The 21,767-nt window shown below is 42.7% G+C and overlaps 2 protein-coding genes across 3 annotated transcripts in view; one reads left to right on the top strand and one right to left on the bottom strand.

Annotated features, from left to right (window-relative positions):
- Positions 1-17,944, bottom strand: part of slx4ip (SLX4 interacting protein) — a 32,100-nt gene extending 14,156 nt beyond the window's left edge. Inside the window, exons 1-4 of one of the 2 annotated variants that reach the window (XM_062400681.1) lie at positions 17,743-17,944; positions 17,239-17,291; positions 9,747-9,836; positions 9,256-9,382 (exon numbers count right to left, since the gene is read on the bottom strand). In XM_062400681.1, the coding sequence (XP_062256665.1) occupies positions 9,256-9,382; positions 9,747-9,836; positions 17,239-17,265 (244 nt within the window). In that variant the 5' untranslated portion in view covers positions 17,266-17,291; positions 17,743-17,944. Of the gene's footprint in view, positions 1-9,255; positions 9,383-9,746; positions 9,940-17,238; positions 17,292-17,742 lie in introns of those variants that run through there. The other variant, XM_062400680.1, reaches the window with a different exon arrangement.
- A 338-nt stretch (positions 17,945-18,282) lies between these two features.
- Positions 18,283-21,340, top strand: mkks (MKKS centrosomal shuttling protein). The gene is made up of 4 exons (XM_062401228.1): positions 18,283-19,334; positions 20,007-20,188; positions 20,535-20,645; positions 20,747-21,340. Exons 1-4 carry the CDS (start codon positions 18,356-18,358, stop codon positions 21,173-21,175), a joined length of 1,701 nt encoding a protein of 566 aa, XP_062257212.1. The 5' UTR covers positions 18,283-18,355; the 3' UTR covers positions 21,176-21,340.
- Positions 21,341-21,767: the final 427 nt, after the last annotated feature.

The following is a 21,767-nucleotide window of genomic DNA, read 5'->3' on the forward strand; positions in this document are numbered from 1 at the left end:
CACAGACATTTAGCCCACAGCTAAATTCTGGTGTGAGACAGCTGAGAGATTTATTGATATACATAAAAATTTCCCAGAGACAAAAATCTCTTATCTGGAACATTAAAAGGAGCAGAAACATTATTGAAAGGTTCCTTATGTGGAATAAACTTTAATAATATGAATTGGAATCAATTAAAAACAAAGGTTGTATGTGTACTAGCTGTATATCAGCCGCATTATGTGTTGACATTGTTGAACCAGTTTTTTTAAGATACCTTTGTGATAACTTATAATAGCAACTCAAAGCATTCAAAGAGTTATGAAGGCATAAGATCTGTCTAGCTCCATGATTTGTGGTCTGGGATTAAGATCCCTCCCTTGAAAGAAAAGAGCCTTGCAAAAGAGGCGACATTTGGTGGATGATAAATAAGGTAACATGACATTTTTTTATAGCCAGACAAGGCCCCAGGTTACTCTGGGAATTTCTAATTACAGCATCTTATACTTACAGTCTGTGTACTAATGTGATTTGTAATGTATTTGCGTCGTACCCATTCAAAATGGATTTGCAGGAAAACAACAACAATGAGGATAAAGTAATCATTTTCAGCTTGTAACTGACATTCAGTCATTTTTCTAGTGTTTTTGAACCAAATCTTTGCAATCTAAAGCTTCTAATTCACAAATATTGACTCTTTTTGGTTGTTTAGTGGTTTGTTCGATGTTCTCTGATGTAACGAAGAGAGACACATGTTGAAATGAGGTCAGGTAATTGAAACATCACAAACATCCCACTGTTGAGTTCTAAAAGCTTTGGTGTCTATCTGTAAGTTTAAGATTAATGCGGTGCTGAATGACAAACAACAACAGCAGATGCAAAATCAATAACTCGCGCTTGCTGTGTGCAAGAATTAACAATCAAATGAAACACAACTTCTGAAGAAACATACGAGCAGCCAATTAGAGTTTGACCCTGTAAAATTAGGGGGCACTATGTGTAAAGCAGGTAATTACTGCAAAGATGTAAAGGTGCATCTTGGCACTTCAACCTCGAAGTCATTGTTGTTATTGTATACATTGTAATGCACTGAACGTGGAGGCTACTTTGCTGAACCACAATACACGTGTTACAACATTTGTTGCTGGTGTACTCGCTGAACTGTCGTTAGAGAAGGGAGCACTGGAGGTCAATCCCCTGGTACTTGGTGAACATGAATTATGTCATGATACTGGAAAAGTTGAACCCAGGGGAAATTTCAGAAACATGTTCTGTGGGTATGTAGAGCATGGTTGATAGCAGAATTCCTTAACTGGGAAATAAATTAGATTTTTCCTTTTCTTTCATTCTTCAAATAGCAAAGCAGTGATCATCCATCGCACACTCTGGAAATCTACCTAGAGAGGAATGCAGATCTGTATCTGTTTGTTTCCCCTGATAATTTTGGGTCCAGGGATCAAGCATCTTTCAATACAGGCTCACGTCTTTCCATGTTTTTAGAGGCTTTGATTTAGTCCACTGGACTCTTTCGCCTCATGTCTAGCTCTGCAACTATTCTCATTGCTTTCCCTGGTGGTTTGAGTGCGCCAATTCCCAGGACATATTTGACAGGGATGTCTGGATACGGGGTTGGGAACCAGCACAACACCACAGTCAGAGACATCAGCTGTTGCTCCAACTTTATAACGTCCTGCACAGCGCAGCGTTGCTCTTGGCCCTCTGCCCAGGTTCTCTCATGTTAATCTTACATTCATGTTTCTCTCGAGCAAACAGTTTGCTGGTGCCTCCTGTGGGAATGATCGTCCGCTTTCTGCGGCAACTGTGGCCCACAGTGGTGCAATACCCAAATCTGCAGAGCAGAGACTTTAAAGGGTTTCATTTGTTCTTCCTTCAAGAGGAGATGGCCTTGCTTAATTGCTTTAAAACCCAATGCATGACAAGATTATGATAGGTCAAATCAAACAGTAAACAATCTTGCACGCCATGTTTTCAGAAATGTGGTAGATAATATCGTAACCGCTTGTATGGAGAGACTTCGACCATCTTGTAATATACCACAGGACAACTACAGAAAAAAGACAGACTCCACAAGGCTGGTGCCAAGGCTAGAAAACTGTAATTTTGAGTCACACACACACACACGCACACACACAGAAAGAGAGATTACACACACACATGCCTGCAGCTTTCACCACTTCCTGGAAAAACAATGAGAGGAAAGAAAAGTCAACAAACCTAAAGACATCCAGAGTGACTCGGACTGTAAAAAGGAAGAGGGATGGGAAGAATTGAGAGCGGGGTCAAAGGCAAGTCCCCGTGGAAAAGACTTCATTAACTTCAGTCATATCCTGAGATCATTAAAGCAGACGCAGAAAACAGTCGCTTTCTTCACACAATCTGCCTTCTTGACAGCCCCTGCTGTTGTGTGCAGGAATCAATGAGCATTTCTGCTCAGATATGAAAGATTTCCTTATCTGTGATGTGCTGGGTCAAAACTTCGGTTTTCTTTGGACACTTTTTGGGTCGATTTCTCACTTTATTGTGCTGATATAATAGTCTGACTCCTCAAGAATTAATTCAACTGTATACTTGAGCCCACTTTAATAAAATATATATTCATTCATTCACTCTCTTCCTGTATCTCTCACTCTCGTGCTGACATGCAGATGCACAAACACAATGTCATCTGACGCATGTGTAGACTCAGACTAAGATTAAACACAACAAAATTACGTCTTAATGAACACAAATTGTCTCACAGAGCAGTGAAGTGACATCCGGTAACAAGTGGTCACATTCTTCCATTATTACATTTGCCGATACTGACGGTGGCCAATTTGATAGCTTTTGAATACTGCCCAACTCTAGTATATACACTTAAATTACCTTTCTTCAGTAACCTGATATCATTGAAGTCAAGAGAAATCAGATTTATTTAATAGGGGGAAACCCTTGAATACAGGTACATTTCTGCTAAAGTAAACCAATTTCCATGCCTAACTTGGTTTGTAACAGGAAACCAAGCAAATAAAATAAAATAAAACTGAGGGAAGCATCATAGTATAATGACTTGTAGTGTTTGTCTGAAAAATAGTTCAGTCAAGAGCTGAACTAAAATTCAAAACTGAAGTAAATTAGTCTAAATAAGACACAGGTGAACAGAATATTATTTTCTTTAATTCAGGATTGTGCACAATAAGGAAAGAATTGAGTGGCCTTTCAGTGAGTCCAAATGTTTCCACCAAAAATGAAAAAAATAAAGTCTTCTCTTTACTGTATATCATTACTGCCGTGCCAGTGCCAGTGTTGGTTCAGAAACATGGCAAGGAAACAAGGGGGGAAATGTGATTACCCAGCAGCTGCATTTGAATGCAGACTCTACATTAACCTGGATATTGCAGTGCATGTAAAGGCATACTCAGATTTCCTGCAGTAACCGTATTTCTGTCATTAACCGTGTTTCTAGTGTCATGTAAATGTATGACTGTATGTCAGGAGAACTGCAATTCCCACGCAAACCCCTTTATGAACAGGAGTTGAATCAGCAGGACAGTCAGACTTCAGTGCCTGAAACTCCTGCTCTTTTGACATCTCTGCTTTGAAGTGGACCCCCTCCCTCTGTCCTAAAGTGTGGGGGGAGAGTTTGGGGCTAGAGCGAGGGAGCAGGGTGGATTGGGGAAGGATGAGAGAGCATGAGGAAGTTACCCATATGTAAGTGGGGGCTTTCCTGGAAGGACATCACTCTCTGTGTGTACTACGGCCGTGGCGGAGCACTGTGCCTTATCATCCTGCACAAGGTCCACCTGAAACAATATTTGCACATGAGCGTTCAATTTAACATTTGGGTGACCCCTTCATCACAGTTACAAAATACGCCGCAGCATGGTAGCTCAGGCCAACCCATAATGCAGCATGTGACTTAAGTGGTGGGGAGCATTTTGGAGCACAGAAAAATGATCGAGGGGGGGAAAAAAATGGATTTCTCAGAAACATAATCTGATGAGAGAATTTAAGTCACAATACAAACTGTCATGTTCAATCATAATTATATCTTAATTATCCCAAGAGGCCACAAATCTCTCAAAGCAATGCCTCTGTTTATATAAAATACCATTCAGAAAGAGGAAGATGCAAACTGCTTATATTGCGTTAAGCTCCTTTAGATTAATGTTGTGCAGAGCAGTTTGCGGACTTGAGTTATGCACTGTGCTGGCCCTTTAAAACTTAGATCAAGGTCTCATTGGAAGAAAGCTGTCTCTGCCTGCTGGGTCCTCTGTAAATCTGCTGGCCTGTGTTTATAAACCATGGCGCAAAACCAGTGTCTCATGATAAGAGGAGAGTAAGACAACGAGAAAAAGATGAAAAGTAGGAATATTTGGACTGAGGTTCTGAATTTTTTTGCTGTTTTAAGTATTGTCAGGCTTTCCGTGACTACACCAGGCAGATTTGGCTATACTGTCACCTGCCCTCAGGAATAAAAAAAAAACACAGAGCTCACAAGAGCATGTGACAGGGTCTCGTTTCTTCTGAAGGGAAGGAAAGAGCACGGGAAAACAACGACATCTTCTAAAACATTTCAGTAATTCCTGAAACAAGGCATTCTGGTCAAGCTGAACACTTAGCATGAGTTCAAGAGAGTGTGTGCCGTCTCCCAGACCAGATTGTGGTAAAGGGGGAACAGTCACATGAATGTGATCCGTGCTCAGGCTCAGGCTCAGGCCCTAATTATATGGGAACAGAGTGTGGTGTGACAGCTATGGCGGGGATTGCGGTTGTGTCCTAAGAGACTGCAGCTGACCCTGCGGAGACTGGGAAGGAGAGAAAGTGAGAAAAAGAGCCGACACGAGGAGAGCAGAGAAGGGCAAACATGGAGGGCACAGGAGAGGAGAGGTTGCATAAAAGCTTTTAAATAAAATTAAAATAAAAAAAAAGTGAAATAGAACAAAAGTGTGCGCATATGTGTGTAATAATGGTGAAGGGGGTTAACTGTGGAGTCAGACTGTCCTATGCATTGCTGCTGAGTAAGGCCGGGGGCTTACAGGAAGGATTTAAAGAGCCACAGCAACACCACAAAGCACCAGGGGGAAGGGGGTTGCCCAGCAGGGGCAAGGAGAGGGTGGGCTAGCGGGCAGAGGGACAGGCTGGCTGGAGCAGCGACTCTGATCAGGATCCATTTCCAGCCTGGGCCTTGGAATTCCTTTGTTCCTGTCACAGGTCTCCATTTTCCCAAAGCCTTAATCCCAGCCTGCCTCACGCCTAGTAACACAGAGTGGGGCAGGTAACTCTGCCACAGGCATGCCTCTCTATTTACAGACCAGATCCCACATAACTACCGCTCACATAAATAGTAATAGCTGCAGTAGCACTGAGAAGAAACAAGATGGGTTAATGCAGGTGTTCACTACAGAATTACCTCTTTGTTGTCATAAAAGCACAGTGAACGTTCAGGAGGCTTCAAAGTCGCTGTGATTTGATTCTAATTTAAAACAAATATCACATGTGATGGGATGCTAGAGTCTCATTCCCAGATCGACTGAGCTGTATTTCCAGATTTGATAACTGCTTTAGCCTGCAGGCTTGCAAAGAGCCATACAAGACAAATAAAGCTAAATCTATGATAGGCCAGAGCAAAAATCAACCATCTCCCTTTTGGTCCCTGCACGTACTCTGCTTTGTTCACTGGGTGGGAGATGGTCATTCGAAAACACATTCTCCAACGGTAAAGCTATCCAGCAACACTTGTGCTTATCCCGCAATGGCCATGGCCAGGCTGCCTTAAGCCCCCTTCATGGGGCTGCCAAGAGGAGTCAGTGGTACACTGTGCAGTACTCGCAAAGCCCTCTCCCACGGCTATTAGTGACCATTCATCTGGGGAGCCTGGGAAAATGCCTCTCTAGCCTGCCGTGGCCATGGGGAAAGAGGCTGGCAGGTGTTCCCTCCCTCTAAGCCCTGGCACCTGTGCAGAGAGTGGAGGAAGGAACCAGCTCTGCCAGGGGCTTGAACAAACTCTAGGTACCACTCTGCCCACGTTCGTCTAACTCCTCCGACTTGTAGGAAGACTCAAGCACCAGGCTGAGCTGTACCCAAGCTCTGCCTCACAAGGAGAGATCAATGTGGCTGTATCAATACTAATAGTAGACATCGGACATCTGGTAATGTGCTTTGGCGGTTTGAAATGGCATGTTAACTAAATCCGTGTAAAACGAGCCTTCTCAGTTTACACTTTGCACATACACACAAATATATGACCCACAAAATTAATATCCCCCTGAGTTAAAGCAATACTGGAGCAAATGGAAATCAAGAATGGTCCAGTTCGCACTGGAAGTACAAATTATCTAATCAACTGCAGTATTATACTGTTAATATCTGACTACATACAATAATCTACAACAGTGTCTGGAGCAGTTGGTGTAGCATTGTGTTTTGTCTAAGAGGACCATGTTTGTCATGAGAGGGTTTTTGAAGAACTATGGCATTTTCATGAAGATCCCTGTGACACCCTTGTTTTGTTGTAGAACATACACATCATCCTGCTTACTCAAATATCGAATCAAACGACAAAAATGTATTTCTCAAAGCAGAGAACCTATTATCCGCACATTTTCGATCTGTAATTGCTCTGAGAAATGTGGGTGTGTTCCTCACGGTCTACCAGGGAGAATGCGAGAGGCCTCTCCCAAGATCCCCTTCCCTGGGCTTCTAAAGTCAAACATGTCCACTCTGCTTGTCCAGAGCCAAAATCTTTGGTGGGAAAAGTTCTCTCTGTTCATCTCTCTAAAAACATAAATAAATCACATCACTATGAGCTAATCATGAAGTCTCAAATAGCCTGGGTAAAAGAAATTGACGAAGGGGGGCTGTCAGTTGGAAATTGGCGCCTGCAGCTGAGATTTGAAGAAATTACTTAGATTTATGTTGGCAGAAGACATGGGGATAAGCCCTGCTCTAACATGTTCACTAGGTGCTACATGCACACATATACAGTATATGCACCTAACATAGACAAAGTACATAAATACAATAACCCATATAGATAACTCAGATGCAATCACTTGCACTGAAGGGCCTTGGAATGTTAAAAGCTGTTGATGGCTCATTTGAAGTGCCAACAGCTGAGGCTGTTACGCTGTTCTTACTGCTGTCGGTTGGCGGAAGCCCCTGTGATTTCACACTGGCACCAGCTCAAACGCCGCCTCATACAAGACCCACAGTCCCCCTCCCATTCAAACCAACACATAGCACCACACTCCATCCGCCTATTCTTGGCCCAGACACCCGTACTACCCCACCCGACACCTTTGTCCATATGCAACAACTTTCAATATGCACGTGTTCCTGCGCATACGTGTCTCACTCCAGGATATCCAGCTTATTGCTGCTCTCAAATAACACAATGCTCCACACAGATGCAAATAGGTCTTCTGCTGAAACAGATACAGGCAGAAAGGCGGCTTCCACTCCCTGCTACGGACAGTCTGAAAGTCCTGTGAGGATTAGCAGGTTAGCGTTTGACCTGCTTGCAGAACAGACGACCCCAATGCTTAATACCCACCCTGAGGTTTGCTGGGCTTCCCTACCTAAGCCTCTAGTCTGTCCACCCCTTTTTATTGCTCCTGCCTGCCTGCTCACTTCTCACAGTCGCAGTCTCCACCTTTACTGCGCTGCGGCCTCCCTCACATGGGACAATGTAAAGACCAAGAATGTCATTACACTCACTTAAGACTTTTAATGGGACTCCAGCACATGAACTGTGTAGGCCAGTTTGAGGCGCTATACCTTTTCATGTTCTGAGACGGGGGAATTCCCGGATATGGTATGGACTCATGTTCCACTGGTTACATTCTTTTTGGCAGAGCTACAAGGGGCTTAATCATTTTACATGCATATTTCACCTCTGAAATATTGATAGTCTCTTTGTTCAACACAGTGTGTGAATGTGTGCACACAAGTGTCTGCATGGGGCTTCACTCTGTGATCTCCATCATTAGACATGTCTGTCTCTCCTCAGTCTGTCATGGGGAATATGAGTCAGGCTTTTCAGTAACCTTACACTGTCAGCCTGTTCACACCTAGCCCATGGGGAGGCTATATCTCGCCAGCACACGTACGCTCCCTCTGATTCTCACTGGTTCGGATGTGTCTGAACACCTGGTTGCCAGCACGCGTACCTGCTTATGTGTCCGTCCAGAAAACAGTCAAAGATGGTAATCACGTACACATGCTCTTGTGTAGAACAACAAAAACACACGTGCATGCGCCCTTTAAGTGGAGGGGAGTAGCGTGAGAGGCAGACCTGCAGCCACAGGAGAAACTTTATGAGCCAACTGCCCTGTAATCCCACTCTCACAGTCAGCCTGCCCTGCTGAGAGAGCCCACTTTAACTGCCCTTAACTGCTACCTGTGACAAACCTTTCTGCCTTACAACACTCAGCTGGGGGTTCCTCTGAAGCCTGGCTTACAGTGCTTCAAAGGCATGTGCGTGGGTGGCTGGGGGAATGGAATTGCATTGGATGAATAGGGATGAATTGAATCTGCTTGTTTACATTCGCAAATAAATGATATGATATTCCTCTGTGTATATGTTTGTATGTGGCAACCACTTTCTGTGTCAGCCAGTTATGCAGTAGAAAACACAGTTGTGCCAACTTCACTTAAACAAGAAGGGTAACAAAGATTACCCATTTTAATGGAATTAACATCTCACATGCATCTGAGATGTGCCAAGTTAAACAGTGCAACACTGAATAAAAACTTAAAGCAGCTCTCGCCTCCACACCCTGGGCGTAGATAGCAACCATGTCCCAACTAGTTCTGTTGTCTTTACACCCACACTCGCCTCAGAAAGGTAGTCTGGAAATATATTTTAGACTGTTTTGTTATTTCGTTCCCATCCTGCTCACAGAGCTCAATGACCCACCTCCACGCCCGTAGCCATATCTCTGCATGTTCAAAAGAATAAATAATGGTTTTGAGCCAAAATAAACCATCTTATTGATTCAAGAGTTGATGACAGACACACCTAAGACAAGGAAAGCAAAGACAGTGATGACTTCGCTCCAGAGGAATCAGCCACGGTGAATTCAAAGCACTTTAAATTAAATAGAACTCGTGTTCATTAACAAATAACAATTTTAATTAACGATTCGATTAAAAGTAAGCACACTAAAGAAAAAAATGTTCTACACAATTATGAATTATGGTAATTAAAAAGATTATCTCACAATTAATACCAAGAATATTTGTGTAATGAGGGTCACATGATGATGCGGTACCTTTTACAAAAAAGGCTGAAGCAGGTGCCAGCTCCTTCTTTTGCTTGAGCTGTCTTCTATTGTGGAGGGACTCTGTGTACTGCTTAACCCTTTGGTCCACAGCATCTTGCACCAGGCCTGTAACCTCCTACAAACAGTCAGGAGATATTTCAGTACAGTAACATGTTAATGGACTTCCGAGAGATCAAAAGTTGTATTTTGTAATTTGATTTTAAAAATTATTATTGATGAGCACAGGCAAACGACGGGACAGTAAGAGTCCCAAGTCATCGGCCTGTAAGGCATCTAACTCCACAGGGGGCTACTGGCTATGTGGATAGATGGGAACAGTTTTGCAACAATGGACACCCCGGAGAAGAAAAGATAGAAAGCTTAAAGTCATTTTAGATTCCACGCTAGTGCTGTCCTTTGAAAAGGCCTCCAGCAGAACAGAAGCCATATATTCAGTCACACACTTATTCACACGCACGCCCTTATCCCTGTGTCTGTACCTCAACGTGTTCCGTAGTAAACCAGCTGGCGTCCTCTTGGCCGCCCAGGGGCAGAATGTGGAGATCCACCAGGACAGCAAAATTCCCACACTGTAACACAAAGAGGAAGGACAGCCACAGGTTGCCGAGTGGCATTAAGCTCACGGACAACAAAGGAAATCAGAGTGTGGGTGATTGACAGCGAGACAAACCACAACGACCCCCTATGTCCTCAAACATCACCCCAGGCCTCTCACAGCAAGTCCTCTCCCTCCTGTTTCTCTGTCTAGCCATCTCGCTACAATCTCTTTACAAAATAATATGGTCTTGTCTGTCTCCTAAAATTGTCTCCTGACTCTCTCAGCGTAAAAAGTATGTTCCTGCTCTATATATAAGCTTTGCAGTGCCTCAGGTCACAATAAGCAACTTTTTTTTTAAAGTCTGAAGATGTTCCACATAAAAGAGGATTATGCTACTTTGTACCAGGGAAGTGATAAAACTCAGATCTACCCTAAAGCACTCCATGTTTCTGCACTTCTGCACTACAACTTTCTGAGTGGCGTAGCAAGCTGAGTAGCTGCAGAGTGGATTCCTGAAGCGCAACGTCATTGTGTCAACGACAATAAGCTATAAGGGACGGGGAGGCCAGAAATGCCGCGGCTGGTTAAGTTGCTGTTACATCTCTCTCAGCCTAGCCTGATTATGGTTTACACATGAGTGCAAAAGCTGCCCACTGCACAGAGCAAATGGATTTGGGTCTCGTGTGAACTTCGCCTCTGCCTGGACAAGGAAGTAATGGATGGACCGAGACCACCCACAACTTGACACAGAGGAGCAACAAGTACTGCCCTAAAGTGATAATGAAGCAAAAAGCATTGAACGGAGTGGGGTAGCAAAAATATAATTATGTAAAGACAAAAGCAGGTTTCAGCCTCAGAGCGTGGAACTGGAAAAGAGTATGCACTAACAGAGGAGAGGTTATTCATTTCGTAAAAGGGAATACTTATGCACACTAAAAGCTTTGTTTTGAGCCAGGCTCGTCCCCAGAGCTGAAGCATTGCACACAGAATGACCAAATTCTACAACACAGACGTGAGAGATCTTCCTACGTCTCCGCTCTCATGATGACGTGTGTCAATGAATGGACAGGGTGTGTTGGAGAAGGCCTGTGCTACTTAAATCCTAAATCTGGACACAGGTCTACACTTTCCAACTCCAAACTCTGTCCAGTTGTCTCCTCATCTTTGGAATAACTTAGCTTAACTCCTCCTTAAAGGGAAATACTGATACAGTGCCAATTCGATTATGCAGGGTTTGCCTAGTACAGTGGTTTTACAGATAAATTTAGGGGAGAGCGTGGCCTAGGGGATAGAGCGGGTGTTCTGCAACAAGAAGGTTGCCAGTTCGAATCCTACTCTTTCCCATCTGCATGCCTAAGTGTCCTTGGCAAGATACTGAACCCCTAAAAATGGCCCCTCATAAATGCTGAGTGTTCTTAAAAATGTAAGTCGCTTTGGAAAAAAGTGTCAGCTAAATGACATGTAATGTAATGTAATGTAATGTAAAGAACAGAAATCTATCATTGTTTATATGCACAGCGGCCAGAAGCACAATTTCTTTATACTGAAAGTTGTGGATCAACCTTCTGTTACAGATTAGGATTTTTTATGGAACTGTTCAACAGAATTATAATAAATCTGTAATGGTGTTGTTACATGAGCCGTCCTTGTGTTTTGATGTGGGAGTTTATTATTTCTCTTCTTAAACTGTGGTGATGTGTTTTGGATTTTAGGATAATACTGTTGATTTTTCTTTTATGTATTGTGTGTCTTTGAAGTTCTTGGGACAATGTTGAAAAATAAGTGTTATTCAGTTTAGCATGTCATCTGTTAGATCCCTTGCCTAATAATCCATAAGACCAATCAATAGATCAAAAAAGGCAAATCAAGCTGCATAATATTTAGTATTTTTGAAAACAAGAGGATTTTACTATTTCATCGTGTTTCAATAAATAATAATTGAAGTGAAGCTGCTCCTTATTTCTCCTTTAGTTGACATGCAGGTCACCATATCACGATCAGCGTATGTTTTAATCGCTCCTTGCTCTGCCGAATATGTCAATCACCAACCTCCTGATGTGTGCCAACTTGTACTGAAGTCTCTGCAACCGCGTGATGAAGACTAATGGGAAACTAATGTGATTCTAAGTCTCTTAAGAACACAGTGCATTTATCTGTGATCCTCTGACTCATCCCTCTATATCCTGAAATATGTGAGAACAAAAGTCGGAGCATTAACATGTGGTAACAACAAAAATATCAACTTGGTAAATATTCACTGTAAAAAACACGGGAGCACTTAGTAGAAAAAGAAGTTGATGGACAAAAACCTACATAGCAAAAAAAAATGTTTTGCTATGTACCGGAGATGTGTGCATGCTTCCTGTCAGAATCAGCGGGTCCCTATAGATCACTACTCTCTCTATCCCCTGCCCTTTGTCTCATGTCAGTCCACGGATGACTGGTGGGCCCAGCTGACTGCCCCCAACAATTACCAGTGTGTGGGACAGCCTGGCAACGGAGGGTCAAGACCCTGTCAATCCAAACGCCACCCAACCAGAGGACGAGCCCCACTGTGGTGTCTTGGGGTTGCAATTGACACATGCTGGATGTGTTTTGGTATCCTGACCTAAAATCTTTTGAAGAAAGTCATTACAGATAAGTATAAGAACTGTGCCATCCTGAATGCGATACCACTTAATTATGTTTAGTGGCCCTGGGATTATTTAGTTTGCTTTTAATGTTCCCATCCTTGGCGATTATTTTGGTTGTATTGAATGGTGGTGTGTTATTGGACAACCTGTGAGTATCCTGAAAGATACCTCAAGATCAGTCTTCTAGACTATACACAAGCAATAGCTTGTGTAAGAGCACTAGATAGCTCATAATTACACAAGCTATTGCCAGATCTAGAGTACAACACAAGGTTAATTTGATCAATAACTCGGACAGAAGGGACCAGTATAAGTTTAGAGAGGTCCTATTGAAGAGGGGCAGCATCTCTCAAAGTGGTTACTGAGCTTCTGATTGAATGTGTTTTGGGCTAAAACCCAGACATCTAGCGAGCCTTAGACTAACTTCCTTTTATCACATTAGAGTGGCGGACAAGACTCGACTGTGAACTGGGCATTAATGATAAACACTGGTCTGCCCCTTACACAAAAAGCATGTGATACCCTGAGCTTCTCAGAAATGGGGGATTTTGTCAGGAATGCAAACTAATGCAATCAAACTAATGAGAAAACTATTAATTTGGCCAGGAGAACTTGTGGTTTGCTAAAGACACACATTTCCCACTAAGTGTCAATCGGTGAGTCCAGGCCGCGCTGTTTATGTGCAGCTACCAGAGCTTTTACAAAGGACATTAGTGTTGTGTGCGGCAGATAAGACAAAAAAGCAGCAGCATCTCCAACAAAGGCTACAATCACATCATGTGGTCTAAATTTGTCGACTTGCAGAACAAAGAGTGACCAGTGAATCTCTAAGCTGAACTCTGCCGTGAACTATGACCTCCACGTAGCCCCCCCTTAAAGCCCAGTAGTCCCTCTTTAGTTCGATTTGTGGAAGCAGCCTACTGCTTTCTAGTTGTAGTAAATCAAACTACAAGGACCTCGTCTTCTCTGAGTAATGTAATCTGAAAATGAAACATCCCGTATGCTCACTAAAGCTTTACTTTGCATGAACACATTTAAGGCGATACTCTGAGCAACTGTCACTGTTGGTGGAAAGAGAGGTTTGATAAAGGGCCAAGTTCTAGAGGAAGCTACTCTTTTCATGCATACTAAAGTGGGCCACCACTGCTTTGTTCTCTGTTTTGCACAGGCCTTTAAGAGTTATGAACAGAGGCTGAAGGCTGAATGAGAGGCAGCAAGGAGCGCTACTTAATACCAAATCCTTTATTGTGCCATCTTTGTGTGCTGTCACACACTGGGTGAATAGGACTGAGTCTTCCTGCAGGCTAAGCTCAACTTCTCTATCCTAATTCTCCCATGCACTGCCAATCTGATAACTGTTGCCTGCAGGAAACAAAGGGTTAAGAAAGACTCAACATTATAAATGTTTGAGCCAAAAGTTGCCCACAGTCCGCACTACACAACATGAGAAAAATCCTCTACATACACTTCATATTTCCTGTCTGTAAAAATAAACAACCCCTGACTCAGACTCACTGATGTCTCCTTTCCCTTTTCTGGTCTACAGGGCTCTGGTATATATCACTCTCAGTTCCCAAAACACTCTCTACCCTCCCTTATCTTTCCCCAAGACCCGGCTCTCCGTCCTCCCGTCTGTGCTGCTCCAAGTTGGGCACGGGGCCCAAATCTCTATGAGCGGCTTCACCCGCCTCCCCACCTCGCTGCCCTTTGCCATTGCTATCGCAGCGTATAAGAACCAGACCTTCTCGGACTGCACTTAGCTCAGAGGCTAACACTAACCAGCCACAGATGTTTACATTGGGAGAGAAGGGGCAGCAGATGCGGTCTCACTCAATAAAACTTGCATCTCTCCCACTCTCCCTTTGTCTCTCTCTTTTTCTGACGTTCTCTCTCTTTTTGCAAGTCTGCAAAGAACCCAAGGGAGCTCTTTAGATCTGTGGGTGGGACAACTCTGCTCTCAGGCCTTATTTGTCTGCACTCTCTGTGCTGTGAGTCACCTGGGTTTCCCCCTAAAAAAAAATACATTTCTATGTTCCAATTTTTCTTACTGCCAGATACTGAGCAGTGAAGCTTGAGCCGTGACTATTACCGAGGCGAATGTAATTTACAGAGAGTGCGCTGACGCATTTTGTGTGCAAAGCTCCCATCATTCAGGTGAAGGTGAACACACCTGAGTCCTCTTTATTTGATGATAAAATGAGACACAACCCAGGAGTGGAATTCCAGCAGCAAGAACAGACAGGAATATCTCCAGGTAACACAAGGCAAACAAAAACTCAGGCCGAGACACCCTTGAGAAACTGGTAGTCAGTCAGAAACATCAGGCTGAGAAGTATTTGGCCTCAATAGGAAATATGAATTCTGTATGGTAATATAGAGCAGTGTTGACATGAAAGGGGGCTTTTAGTTGTGTTAACGCTGTCACCTCCTCTTGTAAAAGATTCCCTAAGTTGGAAAATTACTAAACTCAACATGCAAGGATTTGGTACAGAAGCATGTGTGGTCCGATATGAGCTCATCTGAAGAGTGACAACAACACTAACCAGCACATAAACTCTCGACATTAAACTTCTCTGTGATACCTCAAACTTTCTATTCTCAAAAAACACTTTTGTCTCTGTCTCAACCTACTGCATTAGATTGTTAGAAAGTCAGCAGTGCATATTGCTAATAGAAGGCAGATTGTAGGGTTCTGCCGCAGCAATGTCCTGGAAGAAAGCAAGTGCTTCAGTGAATCAGCGTTTTAGCCTGCAGGCCCTTTTCAGGAGGTCTGAGAAGTGGCAGGTCACTATATAGTCTGAGCCTAGTTAAGAAGAGTCATACCAGTCCCTCCTGCAGTTCCACGGACCAGGGAAGGAGCTGCCTTGAAAACATTTGAGAGGGAAGGAACATAAAACATACTGCTGTACATCCTACTAAAGATGGCATGGAAAATTCAAGAACATAACTCATAACTGCTTCAGTAATCCTTGTGCTTTGTGCAAGATGGCAAAAATAATTAGCAACATGCATCGGTAATAACAGAGTCTGTGCAGTTTTGCTGTTTAATGTTCTGAAAAGTTGATTCATTCGTTAAAAACATGGGGGACAGTGGTGTTTGTTTTGCAAAAGAGAAGCCTCGGGTAGTGCCTCGAATGCTGTTCTTTAGACTGATCCCTTCTAACATAATTGTTTGTGGGTACTTGGTTAAGCATGGTAGAGGCTGCCTGTGTGCATTTTCTCAGGCAGCGTAATTCAACAGTATCATTATGTGCCCAGTGGGAAGGAACCTTCCGTGAACCTCAAGGGTTTTACTCTCCCACAACCAACTGAGGGGGGTCGTGAGGTGGCCTGTATGCAGGCATGCATATGAAACAAATAAAGGGAGTGAATGCAATATCTGGTCAACTAGGCACACATGGCATTATGGAGGATGTGAGAGCTCAGCCGCGTATGTCTGCAGCCCTCATCTGAAACTCTGAATAAATGAAACATCAACAAAAGAGAGACCAGCGGCTTTCCCTGCACTTAACAAAAACATCTGAAGAACATTATTCATGACAGAGCATCAGACACAGGATGAACAGCTTGGCTTTTTAATAGAATGAGTTTCCTCTGCTCTGTGCCGGCATCCATTGACAAAAGCCTGTGAGGGAGGCAGTCAGTTTAGATTTGCAAAAGGTGACCAGAAACATCTTCTAAAGGATGAATAAAAACATCAGAATGTGGACTCAAGACAAGGACACATGCACCTGTATCTCCCCCTAGTGGTCAAATAAATTTGCTACTGAGGAGGACTAAAAAATGATTGCAGGCAGCAGCACACTTTGAACAAAATATGAACATTGTAAATGTTAGAAACGCAAGCAAAATTTCATGTGTCGTATATCTTTGCCAAAACACAACCGCTTTTCATTGGTTTATGATAGACCATGATAACTTGAGCCAAGAAGTAGTGTGTGAAGCAGTTCTACTGTTTGGAAGGAGAATAAACAAAGTGGTTATCAAGAATGCTGGATGCAGATGCAGATTCATCTTATTCTTTATTATTCAGTATCTTATGTGCATTCTATGTGGGAAAGCATTTTGCCTAAAGTAATTGGGAGGTTTTGTGGTCACTGAGAAGCACCAACATTCTCATTTACTACGAAACAAGATCTTTTCTAATATGTCATATGTACATGTTCACAAAATACGAAAGAATATGATATGTGTTCTGATGATAACCTTTTACAGGGTTTTTGCAACATGTTTTATTTAAGACCATAATGAATGAAATTTAAGACTTGTCAAATACAACAGATATGAAGGAACGTCAGAGTTCCAGATTTACTTACACTTCCTCATAATTAAAGACAGTAGACTAGATTGTAGACTATCAACTATCAGTTCCACGTTCTCATTAAATAATAATTTTAAAACGTGACAAAGAAGCATCAAATGAACATTAACACATGTAAGACCTACCTAAACATATCTAAGACCCAGTATATAATATGTTTTATGACTTTTTAAGAACTAAAATTCAGATTATTAAATGTGAAACTTCTTCAGACTTTTAAAGGCCCCGAAGAAACCCTGCTTTTACTTTAAGTTAAACATTTTGTTTGCTGATGTAAACAAAGTAAGAGCATCTTAATTTGTTTAATGGACACACAAAGGTGTAATAAAGAGATTATAAAAAGTAACAGGTTGTAAGTGGTAACAAGTGTACAGGCTTTATATTGTAAATACAAAATACAAATAGATGTGATATGCTACTAATAATTCCAGGGATCTTTCATTTTCCGCCTTTAAACTGTATATGTCCTTTTCACTTACCTTTATGACAAATTTGTTTGGAGCCATTGAACACTGCACTCAGCCAGTTTGACCTGAAACATGTACAGTCATGGATTACACGTTGTACACTCCTGTATAATCTGGTTGTGCAGATGAACAGAGACAACGTGACTTCTGCACATGAAGGTAGATCGTAGCTCTGACATTTTAAAACAATCTGGTTGCTGCAACGTGAGCCTTTAATATTCTTCTTTTATGTCATGGTTTTTAATGTTTTTTGTGGACCTGAGGAAGAGCGGCTAGAGCTCAACATCAGCTGACAGGGATCGAACACAAATCCCAACAGTATCAAGCAGTTCTTCAATTCATAACCCTCATAACCATCGTAAGAAGAACGATGACTGCTAAGAAACACCAGGGGAAGTCTGACGTAAGGTCAACACAGCCCGCGACACGTTATGGTGCCAACTGCACCGTACATACGCAACAAACAGATAGACTGTACCAGATTAAAACCAACAACAGACGGAACAACAGACGTACCGCCAACCGTTTGAATGTTTGTCGAGCGAGAGGGCTGCAGGATATGACGTCAGATTCCGTCTGGTCTGTAGTCCGTCTGTCAAATAAAAGGCTTCTGCCAAAATGTGAAAGATGGAGTGCGTAGTGCTATTTTCTGTATCTATTTTAAAGAGGAACCGGAGTCAAAGAATAACGAGGCGGTTGTCTGTTTTGATATCAACAATGTCCAAAGCCAAGCGAGAGAATGCGACTCTGAACGGAACAGGACCCCACTAAGACCCGGACGCCCTGGCCGCTACCATGGATACGTGGGGCAGTCTTTAAAATGCCGTGATTGATATCGAAATAAAATGCTGCCCTACTGTATTGAGGTACAGCCGTTACAAAACAATAACCACTATCATTTGAAATAAAAAGTAATTGAGGGAGTTTTAACATATCAAATGAAGTATTTCTGCAAATAACGGTGTCTTTTTGATCAGGCAATGATATGAGTCCTAATGAGAGTCTTGTCAAGCAGATGCGCATAAGATGGAAGATCTGAAGGCAGTAACGCTACACTCTGTCTTTAGTGTTTTAAAAGCGGCTTTAAATGTCCAAAGTGTGGACCTGAGACACTTTGCTTCGTGAAGTGATGTCCCGACTTGTCAAGAAACCTCCGTCTCTGTGTGTGGACCTGCCGCTGGACAACACTGACGTTTGTAACAAGCTTCGTTTACTGAGGCAGCTCCTGACGTCTTGTTATGGTCCGACCGGTAAACTGAAACTAGTTCACAACAACATCGGAGGACACGTTGTCACTACCTCGACCTCGTCAGTTCTCCTCGCAGCCATTTCCTCCTCACAGCCTCTTGTGAACCTCATAAAAACCTCCGTCCTCAACCACGTGTCCCGGTTCAGTGACTGCGGTTTGTTCGCTGCCTGTCTGTGTTTGGATCTTATAGAACAAGCAAAGCAAAGTGGCCTTAAAGGAAACGTGTGTATCAGGCTGAACAGGCACTTCCTGGATGAGTGCGTCAGTTACCTGCAGAGAGAGGACTGCTGCTGCAAAGTGAAGCTCGACTTCTGCAGCAGCCACAACCTGATCGCATTAGCTCGCAGTGTTATCTCCAGCAAACCAGCATGTTTGCTCACGGAGCAAGAGACGCTTCACATCAGCAGGCTGGCTGTGCAGGCTTTTCTACTGACACTTCCCTGTGACAAACCAGGCACCGTCTCTCTGGGCCAGACAGTGACCATCTGTGTTGAGGGTCACTCTGTGCTCAACTCTGCAGTGTTTCCAGGTCTGCTGGTGGATGTCACTGGTGTCCTATGCATCAACAAGTCAGATAACCTGAGTTCACATCGCATGTTGTTGTTCAGTGCATCTCTTGCTGGAGACATTCCTGAACTCGGAGAGGGGATCATCGAAGTGTCCTCGGGTGTAGACACAGACGCACAGATCTTGGATCAACTCCTGGATCTTGGCAAGCAGGCGTTTGAAGATGACGTCAAGCTCTTTGTCTGTCAGAAGGTCATACACCCAGTCCTACAGCATTACCTGAGGAGTCGAGGTGTTATTGTGATCGAGAGATTGGGAATCGCTCTCATGGAGCCGCTCATTCTGCTTACAGGTAGACTTGAAGTACAGGCATGGGCCTGTTGGCAGATTTATCACTGCAGATCTGTGTTATACAGTACACTTTCCCACAGAAAGGTTTCAATGCCATCGGACGTCATTAAGTTATATTATCTTGTAGTAATATATCTGATGCAGTATCATAGTACAGTGCAATAAATTATGTTTTACCCAATGTATATGTGTTGCACAGTACCGTATGTTATATTTATATAAAATATGTCTCTTACCAATTAAGGGGAGTTATTGTATTAGGAACGCTGGAACGTGTGTTAGATAAACTCAGTCGAGCGCATAGCTCTGCCAAGGATCAACTGTCAAGCGGCACCAATTTTCACACTCATAAATCTCAACTTCCCTCAATGCTCCTGATTTATTTCATCAAGTTCCATGAATTATTCACTGGCAAAATGTTGAGAAACGTCCTATCTCACAATGTTTTATGTAGTAGGTGGGGAATAAATCCTGGTTTCACCCCCTGAAAAGGAACATTTCACCAAATTCTCTGGTAGTCCATTCAATTATTTTGTGTGATCCTGCTAACAATCAAACCAACTAACCTCCTTGGTGGAGGTAATTATCTATTGTCCACATAGAACATAGTCTGTGCTCGTAATTACTTTGCTCTGTATCTGAGATCCTGTTTAATATCTACTCCACCCAAAAGGTGCTCATCCTGTGGCCACATTGCACACGTCTCTTCAACCCGAGGCCTACGGGAAGGTGAGGGATCTCAGTATAAGGCAGTTCGGATCCAAGACTATGCTGCATTTACTCGCCCACGGGGAGTCTGCAATCTGCACGATGGTCCTCTGCCACAGGAACGAGACCATGCTAAGCGAGTTGAAGGTAAGATAAAGGGAGGAGTGTTCAGTTCATAACATCAGATGCATCTTCCTTCCACTATAGTACAATCTCAACACTATATATATTATTCAGGAAAGCATACATGCAATCAATAATACAGCATATGGCCCCATAAAACACAATCTGTAAAGAATTTATTGGGTATGAGATTCACTTTCTTCTCGGGTACCTTTGATAAGGCATCCATCATTTTGCACGAAGTAATATACAACTTATTTTATAAGGCATTCAATTTGTTTGCAGACACAAACACCAGCTTGAAATATCCATTAATGGGGGCATATGTGACCGATGAACTGACATCTTCATATCTGTGCATCTGTTGTAGGTGGTGTGCCAGAAGACAGAACATGTGTTGAGACTCACCCTCAGGGAGCCATATGCCTTATTTGGAGGTGGTTGCACCGAGACCCACTTGGCGGCTTATGTCAGACACAAGGTGAGATCCAGAGTATCGATGAATATTACGGCCAAGTCGTATTGTTTTCACTTATTTTTACAGTGATCACATAAAACTTGACTGTTGTGTTTTCCTCTCAGTGCACAGACGAAGTAACGGAGTCTGCAGCAGTATTAGAGTGCTCACAGTCAGAGTACCTTCTCGGCATGGACCAATTCTGCAGCTCTCTGGAGTCTGTGGCCAAATCACTGGAGCACAACGGTGGGAATTCTTTAATTGATCTGACTCATGCTCACCACTGGACCCTGCCTGCAGATGTGTTGAACAGATGCGTAGAGGAGAGCTTGGGCTTCTGTGGCTGTGGACTGGTGGAAGGAGGCTCAAGTAAGAAGTGGACTTACCTAAAAACTAAATATGCTAAGTTCTCCCCTGCGGCCCTCACTACAGATTCTCCTGTGCAGCCAGGTGTGCTGGACTCCTTCACAGCTAAACTCAACGCGTTGCAAGTGGCTGTAGAAACTGCTAATCTCGCACTAGATGTGAGATACATAATTAAAGATGTGAACTAGTAGAATAAGTATTTTTGTCTCGTGCTAGATTCTAGTTTGTGAAGACGAAAGTGAAGAATTCATGTTTTTACTGTTTTTACAGTTCCTGGGAATTTTCTTAATTTCCTTTATTCTGTTGTTGTGGTTTTAGGCTTTACCTCTATGCTAAGTCTGTGACTTGTCATAATGTTATATTACTAAAAAGTAATGATTAATTATTAATAATAATAATAATAATAATAATAAAAGTCCTTTTTTAAATTTAAATCTGTAGTTCATCGGAAATTTTCCAACATTTTATGATCGACTAGCTCACCTTAACTTCCAGCCTGTTACACTTCAAAGACTTAAAATCCTCTCTAAATAAAGTGTGATAGAGCTTTCATATTTAATGAATCTATAGAATGTGGCTTCTATGGAACAATTTACCAAACTGCTGTAGTTACCATTGGTTAGCACTGGGAGTTGCTACATCCAATGCTGCCACATATTTTGTTGCCAACACAACACCGAAAAGCACAACCAGCATTTTCTGAATGATACATTTTAAAGTATTACCAGTCTCCACATGCTGACTGGTGAAATAAAGTCACACCTGACAGGTATGAAATAC

This window comes from Platichthys flesus, chromosome 12 (assembly GCF_949316205.1).
Source record: "Platichthys flesus chromosome 12, fPlaFle2.1, whole genome shotgun sequence".
Classification (NCBI taxonomy): Eukaryota; Metazoa; Chordata; class Actinopteri; order Pleuronectiformes; family Pleuronectidae; genus Platichthys; species Platichthys flesus.

Bases quoted from the DNA above. Each gene is read 5' to 3' on its own strand.
- mkks (XM_062401228.1), top strand. From the start codon at position 18,356: ATGTCCCGACTTGTCAAGAAACCTCCGTCTCTGTGTGTGGACCTGCCG. The intron at 19,335-20,006 runs GTAGACTTGAAG...TCCACCCAAAAG, and splicing joins GCCGCTCATTCTGCTTACAG to GTGCTCATCCTGTGGCCACA. The intron at 20,189-20,534 runs GTAAGATAAAGG...CATCTGTTGTAG, and splicing joins CCATGCTAAGCGAGTTGAAG to GTGGTGTGCCAGAAGACAGA.